Consider the following 27,770-nt stretch of genomic DNA (forward strand, 5'->3'; position numbering starts at 1 on the left):
TTGCTTTTTATTGTAGCTACTTTCTCTTCATCCTTTGTCCACCAATACCTTTTTCTTAGCAATTGGATAAAAACCATGTAATAAAATCAGACAAAGACCAGCTTCAAACATCTTTTCATATGCCTTTTATGCATCTTCAGTAGGGATTTGAATTTATATTGCCAACTAAAAGAGAAAGATGGCTGCAAAATCCATCCCTTCACAAAAGCATCATGAACCCAGATTTTATTCCCATGTCCTGTAGAACTCTTCCCTCTCTCCCAAATGCCTCAAGGAACAAAAAAAACCAAAACAAACCCCCAAATCAACAGCCTTTGACAAACTACTTGCTAAGTCAACTCTTGGAGCATTACTAGACACTTTCAGGTTAGACTGTACAACAGTTCCTAAATAGCATCTCTTTATATGGACTTTTGTTGAAAAACCTTTTGTCCTCACCTTGAACAGCTTGAACATTTACCACTGACGTGCTGTACAGGGCTTATCACATGTGCACTATACTGTTAGATGTACAATGCAGGAGTAACTGAGGAAGGGGTAGCCACATACATGAACACTGTCACTCTAACATAAGGAAACACTTATGAATGTCCCCTTTCCTAATGCATCTTCTGGGATTATGCACAGTGACTAAAAAGAAATACAGCTACACAAAGTCCCAAGGGCTGGTAGTGACATACCCAATTCTCAGCCAGTGCTTTTCATGCATTTCAGGTGTTCACACTTACCAAAATGAGGTATCTAACATATTTCAGAGAGGTGGAGGTATCAAGTCTGTTCAAAACCCAGACTTACTAACGTCCCATCAATACTGTTTGCAAAAAAGATAGGCAACTATTCAAAATCAAAACAGAACTGAGTATTTTTATGTCATGTTGCTGTTCTAGTTTTATATAGCTTAATGTGACATTCCACAAAATTGAAATAGTGTGCTTTGTTACTTACTCTTTTGGCATCTCTTAAATATGGAAGTTTTAAACTTTCAAGAACCCAAAATTAAAAACTGGTTAATTGACCTTTATATTAAAAAGTCACAGTTCTTAACAGGATACTTAATACATCTGCACCATTTTGATGGTGAGTACTCAAATACATCAAGCATTTATTCACAATAGTTTTTCTAATAATATAGGCACATAGTGGCATGTAAACTACACCTGGCAACCAGAACAGCAAAGGCACAATCTGGGTATTTTTTTTTTCTGGGTTTTTTTTTTTCTGCTTTTCAAGATGTTGGTTAATTCACAAAGAAAAATATCCTATACTTCATGCAGAAGTATTACATTTGTATTTTATAGCACAGGACCATTACGAAACTGCTGTCATCTGATAAAATGGGTCATTTAAACAAAGAAAAGAATAGCAGCTCTTTGCACTGAGGAACTGAATTTCTGAATTAAAGGACAATACATGTTCTCTCATCTTTCAGGTTGAGAACTTCTGAAATCCTCTATGTATCTTTTTGTCTACAAAAAGCAGTGCCCACACATTTAAGGTAGTTACAAGTTTTCTGGTTTGCTATTTTTAGCTTGTATTTGTTTTCCCATGTGTCACTTACTTGACTAAGAACTCAAAAGTTAAGATGTCTGTAAAACTATCAGTAGCTTCTCTAATACAAAAGTAGTTTAGTTTTAAAACACTGATGTAACTAGGAATCCTGCGATCCTCTATGAATTGAGCCTATTTAGATGTCTGTCTTTGCTCATACCTGCAGACCTAACTGTGTTTCTTCAAAGGGAATCATTCTAAGCACAACTGCTTTCTCATCAGGAGACAGTAGCAGGAACAGTTTCAAACCAGAACACAGCCCTCAGCAACTCAAAGTTAAATCTAATGCAGTGACTTTGAAGTGTAATTTCTGCCCACAGCTCCAAGAATATGACAATTCTGCATTTTACATAGAAACATTACAGTTAGAGTAAGTAGAAAATTTTAGTTTACAAATGGAAAAGATCTTTCTGTTAAAAAAGACATTTCACATAGTTACCTTAAATAGTTCTTATATGCACCATTCCACATTGTGGAAAAGCTGAAATACGCAGTCTGGACTCCACAAGTTAAAGAAAAAAAGAATTGTATGTATTGGCACAAATACTTACATCTACATCTGTACAAAGTAAAAAAAAAAAAAAAGCTGACAATCCTGTCCCACCATATACCTCTCCCAGCGTATTCAACTGCTCTCCAACACACTTTCCTATGTGACTGCCAATGAATGACAGCAAGATGAGAACTTAAGTCTTAAGAGTGCCAAAAAGGTCCAAACTGCTTTGTCAGTCTCTAAACAGAGGAATCAGAAGTATATCCAAAAAAGCATCAGTCCACTCAACATGCTCGCAGCTGTGAGGTCACTGCAACTGCACTCTGTATGCTCCTATTAGCAGCTTTACCTGTAAAAGCAAACAAATGTTTCAGATAGATAAAGATTGTTCACATGTAACTGCTGCATTAAACACTTCTAATATAAGAACAGCATGAGAAAAGGCATACAATCGCTAGTGACTGAGAAAGAAAAAAAGGAATTTACAATCTCTTTAGTAAAATCAGTTTACAGTAGCCCTACTGAAATACAAATGGCTTGTTAGGTGTTGTTTGAACAAGCCCCAAATTTGAATTAGACATATACATATACTTCCATTTGAATACGAGATCAATTTTTTCCCTCAGAAAAAAAGTGCAGAATAAAAAAAGTTTTAAATCTGAAGATCTAGAAAATTTACTGGTGTGTCTTCCAAGGATAGAATAAATGCTACCAGAACAAGATCTGTTATTCATCTTGCAACATGTAGTGGGACTATTGCCCAAATCACCTGGAAAACACAACAGACTACACAGACTATTTAAAAGCAGACTACATACCCTAGTAAATACTTCCAAGTTCTCCTAAACATGCATGCAAAAACATCTGTACACAAAAAATGACTGACACTCCATGTATCTGTTAGTCATCAGATTCACAATACAGATGGGGAAAATTTTAGCTGTAACTTTACTTTATCCTGGTGCATGAATTATTCTGACTGCAGCATAAAAACATTTCATTGTGACAGAACTACCGCCTTTGGCAACGTTCCTAAGTTCTGGCAATGTCACAGGATGGAACTGTAACTGATGGGAACCAGGATGAGGAGACAGTGGTAAGTTCTTAGTTTTACATTTGCAACATACTACTAAAGCATTTAGACTATGGAAGAGTTATTGTACAACAAATTAACATGCACATTTAACTTTGAGAACATTTTGTACCTTGGCAGTAGGAGCTTCTGCCAACCGTATAAAAAGCTTGTTAAGGCCTGCAGTAGGGCTGAAGGAATAAATAAAGTGACTGTCCTAAAAGACAAAAGAAAATGGACAAAGTTAATGGCAGGATATGGCTGAAATTCTGTACAATTGGGCTAATAGAACACGACATTTTCACTATGCATTTCTGAAAGAAGGCTGTGTGTACTGCAAAGAACCTTTGGTGCAACCACAAAACAAAAGGGCTTGAAAATTGTGTGAAGTGATGCATTTAATAGATTAAAAAACAAAATAAAAAATTAATCATTAGAAGTACGAGGTAGATTGTTAAAACAAGTATTTAAGAACTTACTTCAGTCAAAAATTTGAGAGGCTAGGTGAATTTGATAAGTGAAACACCTTTAAATTTAGAATTCTTGCCTGCCTGCTCAAACCCTCAGTTCTGAAGTCACAGAATGATTGAGGTTGGAGGGAACCTCTCAGGGTCATCTGGTCCAACCCCCTGCTCAAGCAGGGCCACCTAGAAGCAGGTTGTCCAGCACTATGTCCTTGCCATTTAAGTCATAAATTTTTAAGGAGTCTAGTACACACAAGGTTTGTAGTTCTCTCCACATACAAAGAACAACTAAGTTTCATTTAAAAAAAACCCTATCATGCTTAAAAAAAATGCTTCAATCACAATACTCAAAATCCAAATTAAGGCACTAAGATTTTCCAGGCTGCTCCATAAAGACTTTATAAAGCAGTTTTACAGTCAATCAGTAATATGAAAAGATTTACCAAAAATACAGGGAGCTGGAATTTGTCATTTAAAACCACAGCTTGTACACTGCATGGTCCACAGAGACGAGCAATGACTTCTTTACCAAAGAAATTTGAATGGAAAATAAATAGAAGAATTCCAGATCCTGAAAGGGACAGTAATTCAGTCACATGAATTTGAAATTACATCCATTAGTTAGAAGAACTACATACACTGAATCTTTGAAGACAGTTAGGTACAAATATATATATAAAAATTATATAGTATAGATTAAACCCCAATAGAGCAACATGCAGAAATCCCATCTCCCAAGCCAGTGGATCCCAGCACAGAACATAACTGACTTGGTCACTAAGTTAAGGTCTTTTAGCAGCAGAAGTAATTTTATGTGGCTATTAAAAAGGAAAGCAAAATGGATACAGCAATCCTCGGAATGGTTCACCTCTGTGGCTTAGGTTTACCTAGAGATCTATGGAATGAATCTAGTTTGGGTTGTCTGTTCTCTTGGTAAGGACAGCTGAGCCCAGTCAATTATAGATCTTTATGAACTGCCCTGAAATTCAATAAGCAATAATCTTCAAATACCCACAAATGCCTCATTTTAATACAGAAACTTAGATAAGGTTTCTTAATTCTATAAAGGATACCTATAATCAAGAACTGGAAGACTTCTATTACGACTCTTAACCAGAAAACCAGGCAGGCACAACCACTTTCAATCTTCATTTAAGTAGTATTCCACAGTCACATTAATGTTTTATTTCAAGAAAAATCAGTATTAGTAGATATTTCCCTGATATACTCAAAAGGTGAATAAAAATGGCTCAACTAAGCCAAGCATCAGAGATTAGTATCTGGATTCCTGCAAGAACAAAGAAACATTCCCAATTATCTTGGGAATTTGATTCCCAGCTTTTTCAAAGGGTTTGTGGGCAAAACAGAGTTGATTGATGCTGCCTTCTTTTTTGTAGTATTTCTATCATGATCGTGCTGTGACTATACTTCAAGACTCCAGTGTGTTAGGTACTGTCTACAAAACAAGATGACCCAATAGAGTATTTTCTAAGTATGCTTTTAGATTAAGGTTTTTCCAAATGATTAATTCTAAGGTAAACCACTCCTTTTCTATAACACCTGTCACTAGGCTAATGTAACCCTCACAAAGCTAACATAACCCGTGAACAGAAGAAAGAAGCTGTGTATGCGGCAATAAAAAAAGCTCTTAAAAAAAAAAAATACACACAAATCCCACCCACAACGCATCAAAATATCGCTGCTCTCCCCATGCTCCATTATCAGCACACCCTTAATGTAGTGTACTGCAATAAGCAATACAGAAATAATTTTGCATAGCAGATACTTCAAGACATACTTAAAAAGCAGTTTCTCAATGCACTGTTCTACCTTTGGTTTTTGTATTGTTTTTAAGAAACAAAAAATTGACCACCACAGCAAACCCCCTACCTTCTGGAACATTTTGTGGGGGTTTATAGTAAAAATCCGTAGAAAAGTCTGGCCCTTCACAGAGACGATGACATGCAATTGGAAAGACTGGCTCCAGTAAAGCAAGACGAGCTTCAAAATAATCCCTGATGGTATCTTCTGCTACTCTTGAGAGCCTGAAAGACCAAACAAGTGAGGCTTATGCTTCACATAGTAAAATTACTTTACCAGAGACACAAACTTAGTGAGGGCTGATGCAAAAAAGGATTCCAGATCACCTTTTTGGATGCCCGATTTTCAGCAGTGAATGCCTTCATCACTAGCATTTATGCACAGATGAACTCCAGGTCCCAACACTTTGTTAATAAAACATTTTATCAGCAATCTGTTTGTGAAATTAATCTATAGGGTCCACAAAAATAAAAATCTGAGACAAATGCACTGCAGCAGATTAAAAAAAATTCCAACTAGCCACATATTTTGAAGGCTCTTTATGTAGAAAGACGTCCCCAAAACATCAATATGAACTTAGTGGCTGAACGGAAACAGGCAACCACTTCTCCAGCATGGCTGATTTATCAACCTGACGGCAAGTACAATGTAAAAATACACAAATAAGTCACTATATAATTTTACTGGCAGTACTAATGGAAATATGCAGTTCTCAGTTAAACTCTACTAATAATGCAGTGAAAAAGTAGCCACACTACCATTAAACAGTCAAATTGGGGTTTTTTGTCTATTTTTTGGGGCTGGGGAGGTGGAAGAAGCATTTATTTTAGGCAAGTAGCCTAGCCTTCAAAGAGAGACCACATTAACCAACAGTATTTGGCACCTTTACAAGCAGGTTACTAAGTAATCCTCTTCAGAAAGCCATTTTGACACAAATGGGTTTTAAACGCTTTTACAAGGTAAAGGTCCCGACTCTCTCAACTTTATAGCTTTGTCAGCTATTATTCAGAGCACAATTCCTCTCTGTGCTAGCTGAGATTACCATCTGCGGAATCTAAAACTTAAGTGTTTGGTCGGAAAGAAACCACAAGAATTGCCATATCAGAGCAAGCCCAGAAGCCCATCTAGCCTAGCTTCCAGATGCTAGGCAAAGCCATATTAAATATGGGAAATTAAACAGTTGTCTTTTTTTGGTACACTGTCCTAGTTTCCAGCAATCTCACTTAGAGGCATCCAAAACTAGAAACTGCAGCCAAATCAAACATCTTCTTAGATGTACTTAATCCCTTCTAAAATCCCATGCATCTGTGACCACAACATTCTGCAACAAGATCTGTAATTCAGTTTTTCTGTGCAAAAATATTCCTCCGTTTCAAACTTATCAATAAATCATTTAACAGGATGGCCTGTAGAACCTGCCTTGTGGCTTTGGGTTATTTTCTGTTGTTTCCTGATTTTATTTTAAATCTTGACCTTTTGATCTGTCCCAAGTGACTTATATCACTATCCTACAGAATCTCTATCCTACAGAAGCTACTCCAGATGACCATAGTCTTTACTTTCCCTTTTTGCTTCATCTGTTTTTGAAACAAAGTAACTGGAATGGCACATACCATTTAAGGCATTTGGACACCATGGATTTACATTTTATTTTCAGCTCCACTACTACTATATTATCTTCCTTTTTGACCGACAAGAAGCACTGAACTGGTATTTTCAGGTAATGAGTCTAGAAGCTCCCTCAATTGGCAAGAGCTGTGTTACTCCCTGTATTAATTGACATTACTACAGTGATACCCCATGGACATCACTTCGCATTTATCAATATTTAATTTCAACTGCCCTTTCACTGGCAAAATTACATGTTCGAGATTTTCCAAAACTCATTACTGAGATTAGCCAAAACTGAGGTGGCAGATTTTAAATAGGAAACAAACTGGAAAAGGCATCAAACAGTGAATGAGTGACAAAGTTTCAATACACTGAACAGCAGGTATCAGATCACTTTTATCTGCATGCTTGCTGTTGCTTTCAAGACCTTAACTCACAAGTCATGATTTACTTCTCTGGGGAAGAATCAGCATACTCCATTTATCCACTTCAACTGCCCCTGCTCACTTTAACAAGTTTTCTATCTTTGAAAAATTATTATTAGTTTTTGTGCTTTTAGCACTTTTTTTTTTTCCCATTTAGCCTGCTGTAAGAGAACATTCTCTATAGCTTCTATCTGCTCAGTGATCTACACTACCTCAGACAAGCTTTACAGTGCATTAAGAATACTGGCATTACAATACTTCCCTCCCAGTATGAAACTGAATCAGAACACATTAGTTCAGCAAAAATCAGTCTAGCTGGAAGCCAGTCACTACTGGTGTATCCCCAGGGTCAATATTGGGTCCATTCTGTTTAACATCTTCACAAATGACCTGGATGATGGGGCACAGCGTACCCTCAGCCAGTTTGTAGATGACACTGAACTGGGAGGAACGGCTGATACACCAGAGGGTGGTGCTGGCATCCAGAGGGACCTCAACAGGCTGGAGAAAAGGGTCAACAGGAACCTCATTAAGTTCAACAAAGAGAAGTGCCAAGTCCTGCACCTGGGGAGGAACATGCTGGGAGTCACCTGCTGCAAAGCAGCTTGGCAGAAAAAGACCTGGTGGAGAGCAGGCTGAACATGAGCCAGCAATGTGCCCTTGCTGCAAAGGTGGCCAACGGTATCCTAAGCTGCATTAGGCAAAGTATTGCCAGCAGGTCAAGAGAAGGGATCCTTCCCCTCTACTTATCACTGGTGAGACCACACCTGGAGTGCTATGTCCAGTTCCAGGTTCCTTGCTACAAGGGAGACACAGACAAACTGGAGAGAGTCCAATGAAGGGTCACAAAGACAATGAAGGGACTGGAGCGTCTGACATTTCTTCAGAAAGCTGGGACAGTTCAGCCTGGACAAAAGAAGGCTTGGGGGGATCTTATCAATGTGTATATATTAATAAACACCTGAAGTGAGGGGGCAAAGAAGACGGAGCCAGGCTCTTCTCACTGGTGCTCAGTGACAGAACAGGGGGCTACAGGCACAAACTGAAACACAGGAGGTTTGCTCAGAACATCAGGAATTGCATTTTTAGTGTGAGGGTGATGGAGCACTGGCACAGGTTGCCTAGGGAGGTTAAGAGGTCTCCATCCTTAGAAATACTCAGATGCTGTCTAGACACAGTCCTGGCCAACTGGCTCTAGGTGGCCCTGCCTGAGCAGGGGAGTTGGACAAGATGACCTCCAGAGGTCCCTTCCAACCTCAACCTTCTGTGTTGCTGTGATTCTGTAATTTCATAACCGAGTTCCTTTAGAATTCATAGGCAAATACAATCTTGCGCTGGAAATGTTATTTGTGTTTTACTGGTTTGCACTACAACAGTTTTTACCCAACATTTCACTTTGCATATGTTCCACAAATTTCTCTGCCTTACAGAAGGGCTCCCTTAACCTCCATTGTGACCACTGCTGCAATGATCATATGGAAGCATTTGCGTATAGGTCTTCGTTTTTAGACTTACTATGCTTAAATTTAGTATTTAATAATGTTCTAAAGGAAAGAGCACCCATAATTGTTTAAAATAGACTAAGAATATTGGTAGTACTACAGCACATACCAGCAACCATTACAAGACAGTTTTTATCAACATAGATTTACAATGTTAGCTGATGGAAAACACCAGAGATCAGAGACAGAGAACAGCCATGGCTTTCTAAACACTAAAACGCTAGAACAGAATGAGCTTGGACTACAAACTACTTGATAGCTTGTCATACATTATATAGATAAATCATTAGGATAAAATCATCATAAAACAATTAAAGGACCTTGCACAAAGATAGTGTTCTTCTAGCACTAGCTATGCATTCATGGCAAAATCTCACCTGCTGTAGAAGGTCTGAGACCCTCCTTGAGTCTTCTCCAAGTTTAAGAGGTTGCTGATTATGATTTTTTAAGAGATTGCTGGTTATGATTTTCTGCCCTGATAGGTTAACTGTCAGTACTCCTCCAAATCGGTATTTAAAAGACTTTGCTTCTTCTCTTTATATTTTGTCTCCATTTAGCATCCATATTCATCAGCTCAGTATATTTTTACATGACCATATGACATGAACTCTTCACATACTACATAGGCTGCATTGCTCTTTAGTCATTCTGTTGCACAATGAAGATTTTTATGTCCATCATTTACTGGCATGAAAGCTTTACCCCTGGCACTGTCAGCTCACAGCTGATGGTTAAGTGTCCAACACCCTAACTACCTGCACTGACTATTTATGGTGGGGGTTTTGGTGTTCTTTTGTTTGTTTCTATTTTTTTAATGCTTTTTAGCAAGGTATTTTATTTGGCATGCCCTAATAAGAGTTTACATTCAACCGTCCAGTGCTTACACACTTTTTAGTTTTCCCAATTGCTGTATTTCTAGTTTAAGGCATCTTTCACTTCTAGTAATTCCCTTTTCCTCCTTTCCATCTTTTTACTCAGTGTTTAAGCAAGTGTCTGCTAGTTCTGTTAGCTCACGTCATTTTCATTTCACATGATTTATTAGTTAGCTTTCTGCCCAAATCAGATGTTTTCTTTCCTGAAACGTCCCCTCTTCCCCCGACTTAAACCAAAATTATGACATGCCTAGTATCGCAAGCGTCGCCAGAACAGACTTCAAAGTACAGTTTACTCACGTTTCCAAATGACTCTTGAGCTGCTCATACACCAGTACGTTATTACACTGTTTAGCAAAATGCAGCGCACTGTTCTGATGCTTTGACAAAATGTTACAGTCTGCTCCGCTTTCAATCATAAGCCGCACTATATCAGAATTCCCTCTTTTACAAGCCTGTGCAGAAAGTGAGAAGATGGAAGGATGGACAATGATGACAAATAGCCCATTAGCAGAGAGTATAACACTGGAGTAAGCAGAACTGCAGAAATTAATTAAAATCCAAAATTAGTTACAACTCAGAAAACAAGTTTAGGTACTTGTTCTACGAATGCTAACACAACTAGAAACTCAGGATCACACTCCATAAATATTTTATCTCTACCCAGGCAACACTACACACCTGATCCCACAGAAGCAGCAACACTCAGGATTACCAAGTGGACTTAATTAGAAAAAAATAAATAAATAGATAAAACAAACCCCCCAAATTCTGTGAAAACATCCAATCTGCTGGAGTTCAGTAACTGTAAACTTTCTTGCAATTGTTTACCTGAATATGTGTTTCTGCAGAAGTATTCAGAATGACTAAATTAACGCTTCAAAGTGTCTGTTTCTAGGAATCTCAGTTCAAATGGTAGTTCAGCTGTGCAGTAAATTAACAGAATTTGCCCAAAATTGTTATTTAGCTATGTTAGACAGTCACTGTTATTAACTGCCTAAGTGTCCAAGGCTGTTCACTGTTACTTAACAGCAAGAATTTCAGGGCATGTCAACCGAAGACTTGACCAAAGTACAGGAAAGTCTAAAGAAAGCTTTACTTTGAAGAAAGCAAACACATGCTCTTGGTCGCTTGTTTTCAAATACTTCGACAAATTAGGGAAAGGCACAAGATATAGAAATTTCTATTTCATGAGGCCTTTCAGAAGTTACCTTCTGAAACTTGTCTCAGCTCTGAACTTTCATTTGTGCTTTCAATCTTCCATAACTAAACCTACCTGTACCTGTCCTCCCCGCAACAAACCACCAACAAAAATCACACACCACCTCAGAGAAAGGAATTAAGTGCCAAGACTTTTTTTTTTTTTTCTCTTGAAAAGTATGATCGAATTCTTAAGGTTAAATAAAAATGACTTGATAAACACATTTACATGTTCATCCACACATGGCTAAACTTGTTCCAGTAAGTTACTGGAAATTAAGAACCTATTCTTTGTATCTGCACAGCAAAACAAATACCCATAATAAGTCACTGTAGGCTGCCAATTAGAAAGTATGTACAGCTGTGCATCAAATACTAATAACCTTTAAAAACAATAAAGGTCAAAACTGAGGTTCATGGAGGTAGCCAAATTATGAAGAGAATTTGGACTGAAGTGGCTGAGGAAACAAGTGTGTTACCATTTTCTTTACAGAAAAAAGTGAACTCCCCACACTTGTTAAGCCTTGCAGAGTATAGAAGAGAAACAGTACCACATTGTCTTGTTCAGAAAAGCTTTTGTAACCTCTTCTGCCAACAAACTGCCTTAAACAGCCTACATACAAATACAGCAAGTTTATCAGGAATGGGAGCTTTGGTGAAATTATTTGATATAAACAAACAAACAAAGAGGAGCACAGACTAAAAATTTCCTTTGTGATGGGGGGGTGGGGAGTAAAGGTGCAAAACAAGCAGTGAGAAGGAGACTGCAAACCAGTTATTTTATTTCCGGCCTGCAACGAAACTACAGAAGTCAATCACAGCAACACTCAAGTGCAAGCTTCTTTCTGGAATTTTCCTCCTCCTGATGACAACCAGATTATCTCAGTCTTAAGACCACATCTGCATTTCTTTGAGCCAAATAATGGAAGAGGATGATGAGCCATATTTAGCACTGTATGTTGACGGGATCTGCATTTATTGTTTAGATATAACAGTACATTAAAAAAATTGATTAAAACACTGCCTAGAATAACAAAAAGTAGCATTTGTATTTCAGATATAGTACATGTTCCCTAAATCAACTCTACAGATATGCTTTTATGTTTTATTACTTTGCCAAAAGTATTTACTATTATACCATGTCAGGACAAACACTGAATTTACCTTCATTAAAGCAGTTTCACCACTGCTCTGCTGCATGTTCACATATGCCCCAGCTTCCAGAAGAATAGCTACTGTTGTTAGAAAATTCTGGAAAAAAACCACAAAAACCACAAGACAAGCAAGTAGAAAATTGTCTGGTTTTGTTTCAGAATATAAAGTGACACTTATTTAAAATCCATCAGTAAAATCCAAAGCATGAGGCATGACACAATTAACAATGTTCTCTCCCATGGCTAATAAAGAGCAATTCAGACTCAGGCAAGTAGATAGCCATGAGTATTTACAAGTCTTACTTTTTAAAAATCTTGCAATAGTGAACAACACAGGAAGAAAACAGTATGTTTGCATTAATCGCCAAACTGGAATCAAGCTGCCTTTTGGCCTTGTACCTACCATACATGGGAAAACACATGAACCAACTTGAACAAGAGTGCACCCATGAAACATCCTCTAACTTACTAGTCCAGTTGGTCTTAGTTTGAGAAGAGCTTGCCTCCATCTCCCAACTCTCAAATAGTAAACCCTGCCTAATCAGAGATTTGGTCTCAAAGTCTTCCAAGTTTGGATCCTGTGTAGCCAGAGATCATAACTAGCAATTCTAACACAAGAATTTCAGTCCCTATGACAGAGAAATTCAGAGGTATCCTTTACCTCCACTTTCCCTCTAGTTAGCCCTATGATATTCTCTGTTCAAGGCAGGGTTTGTGATCATAATTTATGTACACTACAGTAACCACAGCTGCTGAAATTATGCAGTTAAGGCCACCCTGCTACATCCTGCAAACTACTTTTCAGGCATCATCCAAGGGAAAAAAAATTGTGTACCACTTTTAAACGTAAGTAAAAGAGCCAATAACCACAAATATCACAATAACTAAGCCAACCTTTTCAGCTGCGTGTATCAATGCAGTTGTTCCATTTTTCTGTCTACCATTAACTTTAGCTCCTTTCCTGATTAGGACCCGAAGAAGGTCATCGTGTCCACCAGCAGCAGCAAGCATTACCAGGGTCATTCCACTCGAGTCCTGCAACAAGAATAATTGCCATTAAAAACAACAAAACCAAAAAAACCCCAACAAAATAACCCACAAAAATGAAATACTTTAAGATAAATCAAAGTTGCAAGACAAAAATTGCAAGTGTGTCAAGAGGTTTCACAAAGATTCCCCTCCCTGACAGAAGAATTCACACATACATGGCTGCCAGATACTGATAAACTATCACCTCCTACTTCTCTTGTCCACAGGCCTCACACTCCAGCTCCATAATGTGCAAAACCCGTAACATTCCAAGGACCACAAAAAGAAGGAAGTAAAACAGAATGAGCCAGGAAGAAAGGCAGCAAGGTATTTGAGGGTGGGGAAGTCAGCAAGACAGTGGAAAAAGAAATCAGTCGCCACTAGAGGAAAAACAAAACTGCTCAATTCAGCTGCTACTACAACTCTGCTTTTGGATTTTATCAGAGTATAAGTATGAAGAGACTTCTGTGAGTGGCCAGTCTCCTCACTCAATCCTGCATTCATCCACCAGACACTATAATTCAAAGAACACATGCTTGCCTCAGTAGTTCTTTTGGCATCTTTTCTACTATGCTACAGAAGCCTTAGTGTTATGTATAGTTCTCAAAATGCTACATAGTAACAACTACACAAGCTCACCAGTGAAAATACTGAGGTCAGAGATTTTAAGCCTCAAAAATGGAACTGTAGTACTATTTAACAGGAAAATAGATCCTTGAAAGAAAAAAACAGTAAGAACACAGCTGATGAAGATCTGGCAGAAAACTAATTATTCATGGAGTGAAGTGGTCCCAGTCTGTCAAACATAATATTTTTTTTTTTTCCATGTATAGATATTTTACATAGTTTAGCCACTTGACAGGATGGGTTTCATCATTTCTTACCCCATGTAAAGGTCTAAATTTAATATTCAGTTAAATCCAGTGGGTGAATCTGCTGCAAATCTAGCTACTGGGATGCTTCCATCAAACTGTACTTCTATCAAACTTTATTTTTTCTTTGGAAGAAATGGATAACAAATATTGAAGCCTCAAATTCTGTACTCCCTTTTCTCACTTTGTGCTTTTTTTCCCAAGGTGAGACAGAAGTCTGCTACTAGCAGGAGGGGAAAACTTTTCCAATAATCCAAATTTGTACTCTTCCCTCCTGCCCCCCTCCAATACTTCTATTGCAGAAAAATTACCTCTTGATCCAGATTATATTCCTCGTTTGAAGAAAGTGCCATCTTTACCGTCATATAATCTCCACTTTTAACAGCATCCCTCAGGAGAGCTAGAAAATAAATTCAAAGCAGTTATAGGATATTTCACTTTGAAACGCCAGCTAAGAAACATGCTTTCCTCTGAGCAACTACTCACTACTTGATATTGGTTCTGTTGACACATGATTCTCATCTTCTCCATCAAGATGCTTCTGAAAGTCTTCTAGTGTCAGCCATTCTAACTGCATGTCCATACCCAAACTCAAGACTTGTTGCTTGCCATCTATCATGTATTTGATTTTGTGGAAGAAAAAAATAAATAAGTAAAATAAGCAATAAGTAACTTATAAATTTCCAAACCATTCATTGCTTGCCATTGCTTCAATGATCAGCAGCTTAACATACTACTACTTCTCATTCAAGTAGACTCTGGAAGTCAGCATGGAATGGTTCCAAACAATGAAGGCTACGTTATAAACGGATATGAAATGCTTTTACTTGAAACAAATTGTTCATTTGTTGTAATAAATTAGGCTGAAGTGATAAGAGATGGTGAACACTCTGTTACTGTAATAGCAGAAGCACATGGAAAGGTTATCAGTGAGTTTCAAAAGAAAACATTATTTCAGCCTCCTGCAGAGACAAGAATTGGAGCACTAAAAGATGCAAGCAGGAATGGAAAATATATTAACTGCCAGTGCTCAACTTCCCCCTGCATTTGTTTCTACTGCTCACCAGAGTTCTCCATTTGACACACATCCACTACTTCTCGATCCCCTTCTGCAGCAATGTACGTCCATGTGTCTGTTTCATCTCTTACGTTCCTCCTTTCCTTGTACACCTTGCTGTCTTTTGATTTTAATTCTTCTATGAATTTATATTCTAGTGAAGATTCTTCTCTTTTGCAGTTATTCTCAGAATATTCACTTTTTTCTTCTGAAGCTACATTAAACAAGTCAAATGCACTTTTGATGTCCTTAAAGCCTAGAATATTAAGACAGTTACCAAGAGTGACTACTTGAGCCACTAAAGACTATTACATAACAAAGTTTAAGCGAGTGACCAGAGACCATTTAGAAAAGATCTGTTCTCTTTCTGTAAGTTAATCACTGCTGAAGTGTAGGAGCAAGCTTAACAACATAAACCAAAAATCGGGGCGAGCTAGTTCACCTCCAGCTACCCTGGCAAGTCTGAGTTCTGACTGCTTTCAACATGATACCATCTTCTTTTTAAGATATGTAGTTTAGAATTATGTGTAAACTACTACTTTGAAAACATGGTTCAGTATCTGTGATGAACAGACAAAGGACACGTACTATGTAAGGAACAATAATTAATCATTCTCTTACTATTTCTTGAGCATTGCAAACATCTATGCTACTTTCAGTGAAAGATGTTTCTCTAGCAACAGCTATTCAAGGCATCATAGCTCCTCCTATATCCATTCATGATTATCAAAGGTGGAGTTACCTAGTTTTCCTCAGTTCATCCTCATCATAGTAGTGAGGGAATTTATCCTGAATAAAATCATCCAAAATTTTACTGAGATCAAGAGTGGTAACATCAACACTCTATTATACTATTAAGAACAGAAATACAACCTAGGCATTTTTCTTCATATATCAAATCATCCAGTTCTGGTGATATTTTAAGGGTTGTATAATACAACTCATCATTGTGGCTAAAGCAAGAGGCAAGAAGTTTGTCTGATGGGAACCTCTACTAGTTTTTCTAAACATATAAAGTGTGTATTCATAGTATCACCAAAACACTTCTGGAAATAGCCAATAGTTGGATGAATTCCCTCAAAAAAAAAAAAAAAAAGAAAAAAAAAAAGATGACTGTTACATGCCACAGAAGCATAGCTGACAGTATTAAATGAAAAACGGCAAAATCTTGACTTGTCTACAAAAACATTAAGAGATTTCTATACACTTCCATGCTTCATACATGAAAGTACACACAGCATTCTCATGAAGCATCTATTAAACAAAGCCATTAAACAGCAGACTTTTGCTTCCTAGAACAAAAGCAGAAATTCTTGTTTCTGGTATGTGTTACAAAACTATACAATATCCACTCTTGTAAAAATAAGAGGAGAATGTCCTGAAGGGTCTTTCCCTTCTCTCTTTTAAGCAGTTAGCACTTACTTTTTAGAACCTTTTGTTCTTTTCTGCTCTTTTCTTCTTTTTCAGACTCTTTTTTTTGAGATTTTTCTTTTGTTTCAGTTTTCTTTACTTCTTTCTCCTGATATTGAGAACAACGGTCAAATTAAAGTGGTAGAGAAAAAAAAGTAAAATAAACCTTTCACCACTCCAACGATAAAATAAAATTACTACTACTGAAACCTGTATATAACAGACTTGTGGACATTCCTAGGAAAAGAATTAAACAGGCAAGTCAGGAGTTAGGTCTGTAAAGGCTTCTTCCATAAGAGAAGTGGTGTTATTTCCAAAATAAAACAACTTCAATTCAGATTTTTACTGCATCCCGGCCATGCAAGGTGCTTTATGGCATGAGATGCAGATAGGCCAAAACCAGCATTTTGAAGGAAATTCAAAATTATGAACTTTTCATTTGTTCCAAATACCAAACCTGAACAGAATGTAATTATTCCGAAGTATTTACCACCTTTGCAGCACCGTATTCAAAGCAGTTATGATAGCACTGACTTGAACCTTAACTGAGAAAACTTGAAATTGGTATACAGAAGGTTCGAAGTTTTTCCAATTTACACATACAGAAATGCTATCGCAACAGTAATTTGTGAAAAACAGACACTCAGAAAAATCCACCCAAACCCACCGTATCCACACAGAAGACTGAGCTTAGCAATACCCAGTATCACAGAAGAAACGTGTGGTAGATGTAGATATATAATCAAATTCACCAAAATAGAATTCAACTGCCTCCACCAAAGGTTGCCTTTCTCCTCCTGTAACCCTCTCTCTCCATTCAGCCAGAAAATTACAAACTGCAGAGTAGGTAGGACGAGACTCCTTGGCATGGCTTTGTATCAGCCCCTGACACTAATCTGATACATGGCATAGCACTGGCTTTCTGAAAAAACTACCCCAAAAGAAGTCCCCACAAGAACTACAGATTGAATTTATCATTAAATGCCACCACTTCTTTGGCATAGGGAAAACTTCACTTAAAACAGATTAATTTGGTGTATCATAATGTGTTAGTAGAGCTGAGATATTTAATCATCTTTCTCCCTCCAACAATCCCCTCCCTCCCCCCAACAAAACCTCAGCTTTTGATCAGTGACATGATTAACTAGTAGCACAGACAGCTGTTAATCCCAGCAGATGCCCACTATTTAGGAGGAGATTCATAACTCACTAAAGGGACTACCAGATATTTGCTACACAGAGGGGCTGTTAAAATCAGTAATCCTGAATTCTATTCCAGATTTCTAATACTGATCAGATGCACAATGTACACTGCACATTTATTTTTGGAGGTAAATCAAATAGAAAGAATGGTTCAGCATGCAAACTGACTCCAAACAGAGAATACTGTATTATAAAATTGACATGACAGTGTTCTGTAATCAGAACTACATAAGGAAAGACAGGTAGCTGAAACATACACTATGATTTTATTTGAAAAGAATAATCTGCTTGGGCCAACAATTTAGTGAAGCCAAAAGACATCCAGAAATCTCCACCAAACCCACTCATGTAGTAAGTCCACAGCTGCTCTAGAGAATAACTAACCAGTTACCAAAAACATTGTTTAAGCCTCCTAGACTAAAAAAAGCAAAGAGCAAAATGCCTGCCTTGCTTCCTTGGCACCTTGGAGCATGACCTTCGGTGAAGCATGACTATGAGAAATGCATACAGACAACTTAACTGAGAGTGCTGGCTGAAGAGCCATAAGCAAACCAACTTTCATCTATCGTTGATTTCTTCATGTTTGAGGTGACAGTATTTTTATACTACTGGTAAATAAAACAGAATTCCAAAGATTTATCTGATTATCATCACTGATGTCTCTCTTAAGAATGCTATAGCCTTGAACTACGAGAAAATACTTGAGTAATAAATGGCCATACCATTTCAGTTAGTTAAATAACTTTTTGAAACTGGGCTATGCCTCATAATTATTGCTTAACCTTGTTTACAAGAGCTTTCACCACTAAGCTCCTGAAAAACACTATTTTATGTAGCTCTACTCTGAGATTATGCCACATAATTCTCTACCCCCCAAATCAACTTATGTTTAAGGTGGCCTACTCCATACGTACAGCAATCTTAAGCAGAGGACCACCACTGAACCTCCAGAAGAAACTTGCCGCCATGGAATTATGGCCTCAGAAGAAGTGGGACATAATCCAGTAATTATCAAGGTGTTTTGGCTGCAATCCTGTTACAAATCAGAAAGGGATTTCTCTGAGCAGCCAAAGTTTTATGAACTGCAAACTGTATTAGAACAGTCTGAAGCAGCTGCAAGAAATTATATTCTCAGAAAATTGTTTTATTTTTTTCCTTTTTTTTTTTTCCTTAACCTTTATCATCCTGCTTTTCTTAAAATACTACTGGAATAATAGGGAAAAATAAATATTCCAATATTTGCTTAGCTCATTTCTCAGAACAGGTACAGCATTTGTAATTAACATGAAACTAAGCAATTTAGAATTCCTGAGGTGCTTATATAAGAAGACAAGCCAGCTGCACAATTATCTGGGAGACTTGGGTTTAGAAGTCATTTCAGCATTCCAATTCTCAGGTAGGTGGTAGCATAAGTAGGTATAACAGAGTGGCTGGCTTTTGAGAGAGATCAAGTGTGTGGTTTAGCTCAAAAGTGCACTTCATTGTGCAGTGTTGGATGGATAGTTGCTCAAGACTGAATGTCTTACCACACAAGTAGAAAAAAGTCAAACTGAGACAACTGTTGAATCTGGAGGGAACAAAGCTAAAAATGTATCGTGGTTTAACCCCAGCCAGCAACTAAGCCCCACGCAGCCACTCCCTCACCTCCCTCACAGCGGGATGGGGGACAGAATCAGAAGGGTAGAAGTGAGAAAACTCATGGGTTGAGATAAAGACAGTTTAACAGGTAAAGCACTCCTTCCCTCAGCTTTATATACTGAGCATAGCATCATATGGTGTGGAATATCCCTTTGGTCAGTTGGGGTCAGCTGTCCCGCTGTGTCTCCTTGTGCCCCACCAGCAAGCAGGCTGGTGGGGGTGGGGGGAGAAGCAGCAAAGCCCTTGGCTCTGTGTAAGCACTGCTCAGCAGGAACGAAAACATCCCTGTGTTATCAACACTGTTTTCAGCACCAATCCAAACCAGAGCCCCATAGTAGCTACTATGAAGAAAATTAACTCTATCCCAGTCAAAACTGGCACAAAATGACAGCACGCTTTGGAGGAACAAGTAAGTACACATAACATACAGGAGAAATTCAATACTTTCACATTTAAAGACACCCTTCTCTCCTAAAGTGTTCCCTCCTTTATAGTGTTCAGAATCGAGAAATTTTTCAGTCTGTCCTACACATTGTGTAGTGGGCTATTGTGGTTTAACCCCAGCCAGCAACTAAGCACCACGCAGCTGCTCACTCACTTCCCCCTCACCCAGGGGGATGGGGGAGAGAATCAGAAGGAAAAAGGTAAAACTCATGGGTTGAGGTAAGAACAGTTCAATAGAACAGAAAGGAAGAAACTAATAATGATAATAATAATGACAATATTAATAAAAGGACTGGAATATACAAAACAAGTGATGCACAATGCAACTGCTCACCACTTGTCAACCAATGCCCAGCTAGTTCCCAAGCAGTGATCCACACCCCCAGGCCAACTCCCCCCAGTTTATATACTGGTCACATGGTATGGAATACCCCTTTGGCCAGTTGGGGTCAGCTGTCCTGGCTGTGTCCCCTCCCAACTTCTTGTGAGCCTCCAGCCTTCTTGCTGGCTGGGCATGAGAAGCTGAAAAATCCTTGACTTAGTCTAAACACTACTGAGCAACAACTGAAAACATCAGTGTGCTATCAACTTTATTCTCATACTGAATCCAAAACACAACATTGTACCAGCTACTAGAAAATTAACTCTATCCCAGCTGAAACCAGGACATAAGCCTTTCTTTAGCTTCATCCAGCTCATGAACTTTCCAATTTGTATTTTTCTCCTTGCCATCACGAACACTAGCCTTTTGAGATATCTGTACCTCAAAGATGTTTGGTTTAATCACCAGCCCCCACCCCAATGCCTTAATATTGCTTACCTCCCCAGTTGAATCAGTGGACTTGAGCACTCTTTCATCAGCACTCAATTTTAAACCCTTCTGCACTGGTAAAGGAGCAGGTGACACTTTCTCCAACTCTCCTGGTACCATTTTTACTTTTTCTTGACTTTTTTGCTTTTTGTGCAAGCTTTTCTTCTCTAAATAGGTGTCTTGAGTTTCTACTTTTCTACCTTCCTCTTTATAATCTTCAGCTTTCTGAATTTTTTTCTTCTTTCTTTTAACTTTAACATCAATACTATCATCTTCATTACTTGCTGATCCATCAAGATGTCTATCAGCAATGGAATCTTTTTCAGCAATTTCTTGTTCCAATCTCTCATCTCCACTTATTACCTTTTGCTTCTCGTCTTTGTTTTCAGAATTTAAGTCTGAATTTTCATTATCAGTTCCTTGAGAAAATACATCGTCTAGAGATTCTGAGTCAAACTGAACATCTCCATGCTTCTCCTTCCGTAATTTTTTATTTTCTTTAGAATCCTCTTTAGATTTTATTTTAAAATCTTTAACTTCTCCCTTCTTTTTCTTGATTTCTTTAGTATCCTCTTTCCTTTGCTTCTTTGGGTCCTTTGAATCCTCCTTGGTTTCTGAAGTCCTTTTTTTTGGTTTTGAATCTAAAACCAAAGTATCTGAGGAATTTTCACATTCTGTTCTGGGTTTTTCTTTGAGTTTTGCAGACTTAGACTTCTTCTTCTTCAGATCATCTGGACTTCTATCCTCTCCGTCTTTTGACTTCTTCTTTTTCTTCTTTGGTGAAACATCACCTTTTGTCTCACTTTGCCAGTCACTGTCAGATTCTGCTTCAAATACATCATCATTTAGAGATAGTTTCTAAAAGGTAGGGAAAAAAAAGAAAAGATTTCTTTCCCCATTAAACTGTATCACTTTGGTGTAAACTATACAAAAATGGCAATGGTGGTGGTGCTTGGAAGAAGTAAATTTTTAAACACTTCAATCTTTTTATCACTGCAAACATCATTCCTCATTGCCAAATTGTAAAATTTCTAAATGCAATTCTAGCTCACTTACCTAAATTACATTACTAGCTGCTTGGATGAGAATCAGTACATAAACAAGTGAAGTAAACTAATCAGACATCCAACAACCAGATTCCAGAACAGAACTAAATCTGAACTATTTTACATCAAAACTGATTAACCTGATTTTGTACAATTTACCTATAGGTTTCCCAGAAGTAGGGTACCAGTTTTCAAAAAAAGATTCTTACGCTTCATTTTAAAACTGACTGAGCAGTTAAAAAAAAAAAAACCACAAAAACCCCCATATGCTGCCTTCTTGCAATTAATTTTTATATATTCCTATCTTACCAAATTTAATGTTTAACAGGCAAAAATACCAATCTGCTACAGAAAGCAGGAAGGTAAAATGAACAGTGCCCAGCGTCACTGACAAGACAATATACATGTGGGTAGAGAAAGGGGATTGTTTATGTTGTCAAAAGCAAACTAAAACGACCATACATCATTTATATAGTCCCATTAAAAACTGAAATAAAGTTTAGATGGCTTTAGAGTCTACAAGCAAACTTGTCAATTAACAAAAAAAAAATCCCTAACCAGAAAGCAGCAACAATAGTCACGTTTCACATGAAATAAACCACTTTTATCTAAAAGAGATTCTTTAAGTCTTCTTAATTCCATATCCCAAATGTCTTTCCTTCTCCCTCCCCTCATTAGCAGGGCCTAGATACGGAATATGTCATCAGTGTAAGATACTGGAAGGTGAAACACACCTGTATGTCTTTTTTAACAGGTTTAGGCTTATTGTCCACAATTTTTTTTCTGAATTCAAGCAGCACTTCTTTGCAGTCTTCCAAATGAACCTCTGGTTCCCAGGTATCATCATCAGAGGTATATCCTTTCCACCGTACTTTGTAGAGAATTTTACCCTGTAAGAAAAAAACCCCAACATTTAATACAATACAGCATAGTATTGCATCATCTACTTAATACCTGGGGATCTTGGTGCATATATCATTTTGTTTATACAGAAATGAATATAATGGGAGTTCAACCCAATATTGGCGTAAGAATTCTCAGAATTATTTCCATCTGCATCACATACTGAACTAAGTAGGTTGTAAAATATTTCAGTAGTTGGGAGTGGTTTTTTCCAAAATATTTATAATATCTACTCTGTAAAATCTGTAATATTTCTTCTATAAAAATGTCAAGCTTGAATTGCTTCTCCTTGCTGAAGAAGTTGATATAAAACCATAAGATTTATAATGCATTAACACCATTCACCTAGTTTTATACTGGAACTTATAACTCACGTCAGATTGGTAATCAATGCCATTTTTGATAAACTGAAATACCAACAATTAGAAAAAAAACAACCCAAAACACACAACCCATGAATGAGATGAAGTTAAACCTAGACAAAATCTGAGTGTGCGCATCTCAGTGGAGTTAGTTACAAAGATTTTGTTAAAAGAGTACATACGAAAGCCCTAGACCAATTGTTTCAACAGTATTTAACTTCACTGTAGTATGAAATTGCACCTTTTAGTCTCTACCTTGTTTTTTCACTAGATTAGAAAGTTTTTTACCATTAATTAAAAAAAACCCAAACCAACCCCAAAACCCAAAACCAACACAAAAGCTTTCCACCAAATGATCTCTTGCCTTTCTCCTAAATAGTCTGAATCCTTATGTTTCTCAGAATGGACTCCTTTTCTTGCTGAGAAGCAAGACTTATTAGCTTGGAATCAGCATGTTGCTGATACAGCCAGACAAGTGGCAACTCAGGGCCTTCGGCTCCAAGCTTAACTGAAAAGCAGAGACATGTCCAATGAAATCAATGCAGTCACCTTTTATAGATTAAACCTGCAGTCTCTTTTAACAGATGTATGACAAAAGGTACCACCAAACTTAAGAAAATCCATCATCCATATAAAAAAAAGCAAATAATGAATACAAGGCAGCATAGCCGTTCCTGAACTTAAAAAAAAAACTATTAGCAAATGTACGAAGGAAAGAACCTTTGCAGAAGCAAAATAATAGTATCTCTTTCTTTCAAGAATAGATTGATAAATGCTCTGAAAGATCCTACACTGCTCAACAAGCCTGGAGAAGGAAAGCTTCAAAAGAACTGCCATCTGACACTATTAAATGTATTTAAATCCATAAATTTACATTTTTGCGTGAGTACCATTAACCTTTGACCAAGTGTATATATATGCCATTAAACTTTAGTAATCAACTCTACTTATAATCTTCTGTATTTTGCTTCATTGACATATAAATAAATAGCCTATATTCAGATACATTAGTGTAATACTTCTCCTCTTATAATTTAGCTTAACCATATACTCTTGATTTAGGAATTAGTTTTCAAAATCATGTTCACATGTCTCTCCTTCTTCTAATGGAGTTACATATGAAATAAATGACTAGTAACTTCTTCTTACAGTCACAGAATAATTTAGGTCATAAGGGATCTCCAGAACTAAGTAGGAAAATGCCCTGCTCAAAGCAGGACCAACTAGATCAGGCTGCTCAGAAATCTGCCCAGTCAAGTGTACCTATTTCAGATTTCCCTGCATGCCAGCTTGTGTTCGCTGCCTCTCCCATCCTTTCACTGTGCGCCTCTGAGAAGGATCTGACTCTGCCCTCTCTACATCCTCCCATTAAGCAGATATACATACCCCTATGATCTGATTCTTCTCTTCCTATAGCAAAGCAAACCCAGCTGCCTAAAATGTTTCCATAACCCTTCACTCCAGTATGTCCATGTGTCTTCTGTCCTGGGGAGCTCAGAACTTGACACCGTACTCCAGATGCATCTCAGCAGTGCTCAGAAGAGAGGAAGAAGCATCTCCCTAGATCTGCTGGCTACACTCTTGGATGCTGTTGGCCACCTTTGCTGCAAGAACTGCTGACTCATGTTCAACTTCCTTGTCTGTGGGGACTCCCAGCTCCTTTCCCACAAATCTGCTTCCTAGCCAGCTGGCCTCTCACCTGTCTGGTGGTACAGGGTTATGCCATTTCAGATGCAGGACTTCAGCTAGCTGCATAGTTACAGCCTTGTAACTCGGGTACAAAATGAGTCAGAATTCCTTTTTTAATTAATTGAAAAAGCTGGATAAAATAAAGTCTAATGCATATGTAAGACTATTTGGCTGTTGAATGACTCTACATCCAGTACATGGAAAGTGATAAAAAAATGCAGTGTAAGTGAAGACAGGAGATTGAGCATCATACTGAAGATACACACACAGCCTCACACTCATCTGTTGACATTATTTTACTCAACATTGTTACTTCTTTCCTCTGTATCACTTACAAATAATAGAACAGTTCCAAGCATTTTTATACTGCTGTAGCTTCTACAACAACTATTGATGGGCTAGAACCAACTCCTGTGGAAAGGGTTATCACCGTGTCATTAAAGAGCAGAGTTAAGTTTACCCATTTCCACTGGGAAATGTCATGATTTGCATTGGAGCCTGTTGTTCTAGCATAATTGTAGTGCAGTATGAAAGGCTTTCTAGATATACTGAGAGGAAACATTTCCAAATTTTTATTGCTTGCTCTCTTAAGTAGGACATGTTAATGTTTCGCTTATCAGCAGGTCTAACTCCCCAGCCCAATCCCATCCCAGGAGTGCTGCCTCTCATGCTACCACTACTACCAGCTCCAGCACCATCAAGAGTGTGAATGAAAGGAGCTCCTCTGTGCGGTGCTCTCCAGGTCTCCCGCTTCTGCAACTGTGATACAGAAACATACCGACTGGCCTTATGCTGTGCTGGACAGTGCCGGCTTGGTGTATCTGCTTGGACTTCATATCAGACTTGGGAATCCGCAAGCTGGGAACCACTAGTCTAAAGCAGACAACATAAAATATGTACTCCACTGAGTGTAACACACAGCTTTTTCCAGCCATTTTGGAAGTTAGGACTGGGTGTAAGTATCTGTCTTACCCTGTATTTCTGAAGCACAGGAGCACAATCCCAGTTGAAGAGCCTGAAAGGTGAAAGGTGACCTGACACAACTGGAGCCCATGCTACAAAGCTACAACCAACACATACTGGGTAAGGCAAACACATACAGTAAAGCTAATTGCACTGACCCAGCCTAGAAACATCAAGTGCATACAGCTCAGAACCTGCTGCAGAATGGGCTGCTCGGAGGAGGAGAATCATACAAAGAGGGGGCATAACACACCAGCCCATGCCAACGACATTTTTAAGACATGGTACTTGATGTATAATGGTACTCTTTAGAATTATGTACAGTGGTATGACTCCCCCCCACCCCACCACCAGTATACAGATTTTAGGTTCCATCACTGGCGGGGTGGGGTGGGGGGTGGGGTGGGGTGGGGGGTGGGGTGGGGTGGGGTGCTCCTCTTGGTTTTAAGCCTGACTTATTATTTTGGCCAACACTTAATACAGGCAAAGCTATAAATACTGTATTACCTCAAAAGCAAAACATTCTTAAGCCATCAAGATATTACAGCCAAAATACAACCTAAGCACGACAGCATCACAAATATCTAAGAAATTCTTGATCTGAAGGTTCTCCAGCCTAAGGGTTTGAAAACCCTGATGTTTTACACTGAACAGGCAGAGTTCTATACTATCCTGCACCTGACTGAAGCCTAAAATAAAAACCATAAATTAGTTAAAATAAACAATTTTCAGACACAAAATAATTAAAAAAAAAAAGTTATGTTAATTATTTTTTGTCATTGAGGTTTAGGAAATTTTCGAACTTCAACCAGTCTAGACTGCTTTCAAGAAGGGAAAGTATTTCATTTCTGTCTAAACAAAGCAAAGATCACTACAGCTAGTTATTTTAATTGGCAGAGGTCTCTCTTACATTAAGGGGTCGTCACACATTTTATAAGCCAGTAAACAGTCTCACTAAACACACCTTGAAACCACCTCCAAGTTTTCCATTATATTCAATCCTGCCCATTTCTGCACTCAAAACACTTTACATCAAAACACTACTGCAGTCCAGCCATAAGAGCAGAGTAGTTTAACAATGCAGAAAAAACCCGTTAGTAGAGATACTCCAGATTCAGTCCCTTTAGTCAAAGCTGAAAGATACAAAAAGCTTCCTTGCGAAATTAGGCACAACGGGTTTTAAATTGCAATTATAACGGATCTACTACGCTTGCATGCCTCTCGCCCAAGTAGAAAAGAATCGCGCAGGAAAACCCGCCTCAACAGCAGCCTCTGCCTGTGCAGCCTGCACAGCCTGCGCGCACAGAAAGCGAGGGAAGAGCAGGAGGCGACCCGCCGCTCTCAGGCCCACCCTGGGGCCGGCGCACGGTTAACCGCCGCTCCCGACTCCCGTTCTGCCGCGCACCTCCTCGGGGAGCGGGCCGAAACCCGACCCCAGGGCAGCCGCCGGCCCCAGTCAGGGGGCGGCCGGGCTGCCCGCCAGCCGCCCCGCCGCCACACGGCGCGGCAGCCTCCCTGAAGGACCCGCCGCCGCCGCCGCCCGGGGAGCCCCGCCGCAGCTCCAGGAGGGCGGCGGGGGGCGCCGCGCACTCACCCCCTCGGTCTTCACGTCAAGGATCTTCTCCACCTCGAACACGTCCTCCTCCTCCTCCTCCTCGCTCTCGCCATCGCCGGCTGCTGCTGCTGCTGCTGCTACTGCTGCCGCCGCCGCCGCCGCGCACGCCGCCTTGCCAGCCCCGCTGCCGTCGTCTTCCCCGTCCTCCTCGTCCTCTGCCGCGGCCGCCGTCTCCTCCTCTTCCTCCGCCCCCTCCAGCCTGGCCGCCGCCGCCTCAGCCCCGCTCCCGGCCGCCGCCGCCGCCGCCGCCATTTTGGGCCGAATTTCAAACGACAACGATGAAATGCGGCTGCGACATCCACCGCCGGGCGAAGAGGCAGCGAGGCGGCGGCCGCAGCCAATCGGCGTGCCGCCAGCCCATGACGCACGAGGGCGGGGCCCCGAGCCCTCAGGCCTTCGTGCCCTCGTGCCCTCCGAGCGGCGGCCTGCGGCAGCCAATGGGCAGCGGCGGCGGACGGCGGCGGCAGCAGGAGGAGGCCACGGCGGAGGGGGCGGCCGGGGGCGGCCCGTCCCGTCCCGTCCCGTCGCGTCCCGTCGCCGGGCTCGCCCTGTGAAGGCGGCGGGTC

The 27,770-nt window shown here is 39.3% G+C and overlaps 1 protein-coding gene across 2 annotated transcripts; it reads right to left on the bottom strand.

Moving 5' to 3' along the window:
• Positions 1–88: 88 nt before the first annotated feature.
• On the bottom strand, positions 89–27,516 carry MPHOSPH8 (M-phase phosphoprotein 8). 2 transcript variants are annotated; one of them, XM_049822801.1, is made up of 14 exons: positions 27,184–27,516; positions 22,407–22,562; positions 20,636–21,484; positions 16,543–16,639; positions 15,128–15,376; positions 14,550–14,675; positions 14,375–14,463; positions 13,057–13,197; positions 12,173–12,259; positions 10,109–10,263; positions 5,468–5,622; positions 4,021–4,148; positions 3,247–3,330; positions 106–2,390 (listed from the first exon to the last, which is right to left on the bottom strand). In XM_049822801.1, the coding sequence occupies exons 1-14, from the start codon at positions 27,454–27,456 to the stop codon at positions 2,349–2,351; spliced, it is 2,631 nt and encodes an 876-aa protein (XP_049678758.1). In that variant the 5' UTR covers positions 27,457–27,516; the 3' UTR covers positions 106–2,348. The 2 variants fall into 2 exon arrangements, with proteins under 2 accessions (XP_049678759.1, XP_049678758.1); XM_049822802.1 differs by lacking the exons at positions 4,021–4,148; positions 5,468–5,622 and having other exon boundaries at positions 89–2,390.
• Positions 27,517–27,770: the final 254 nt, after the last annotated feature.

The sequence above is a fragment of the Accipiter gentilis genome, chromosome 19 (assembly GCF_929443795.1).
Source record: "Accipiter gentilis chromosome 19, bAccGen1.1, whole genome shotgun sequence".
In the NCBI taxonomy this organism is placed as follows: domain Eukaryota; kingdom Metazoa; phylum Chordata; class Aves; order Accipitriformes; family Accipitridae; genus Astur; species Astur gentilis.

Coding starts and splice junctions, on each gene's coding strand:
- MPHOSPH8 (XM_049822801.1), bottom strand. CDS start 27,456: ATGGCGGCGGCGGCGGCGGCGGCCGGGAGCGGGGCTGAGGCGGCGGCG. Junction 14,676..15,127: donor GTGTCAAATGGAGAACTCTG/GTGAGCAGTAGA, acceptor AATACATGATAG/ATGGCAAGCAACAAGTCTTG. Junction 14,464..14,549: donor AACAGAACCAATATCAAGTA/GTGAGTAGTTGC, acceptor TTTATTTTCTAG/CTCTCCTGAGGGATGCTGTT.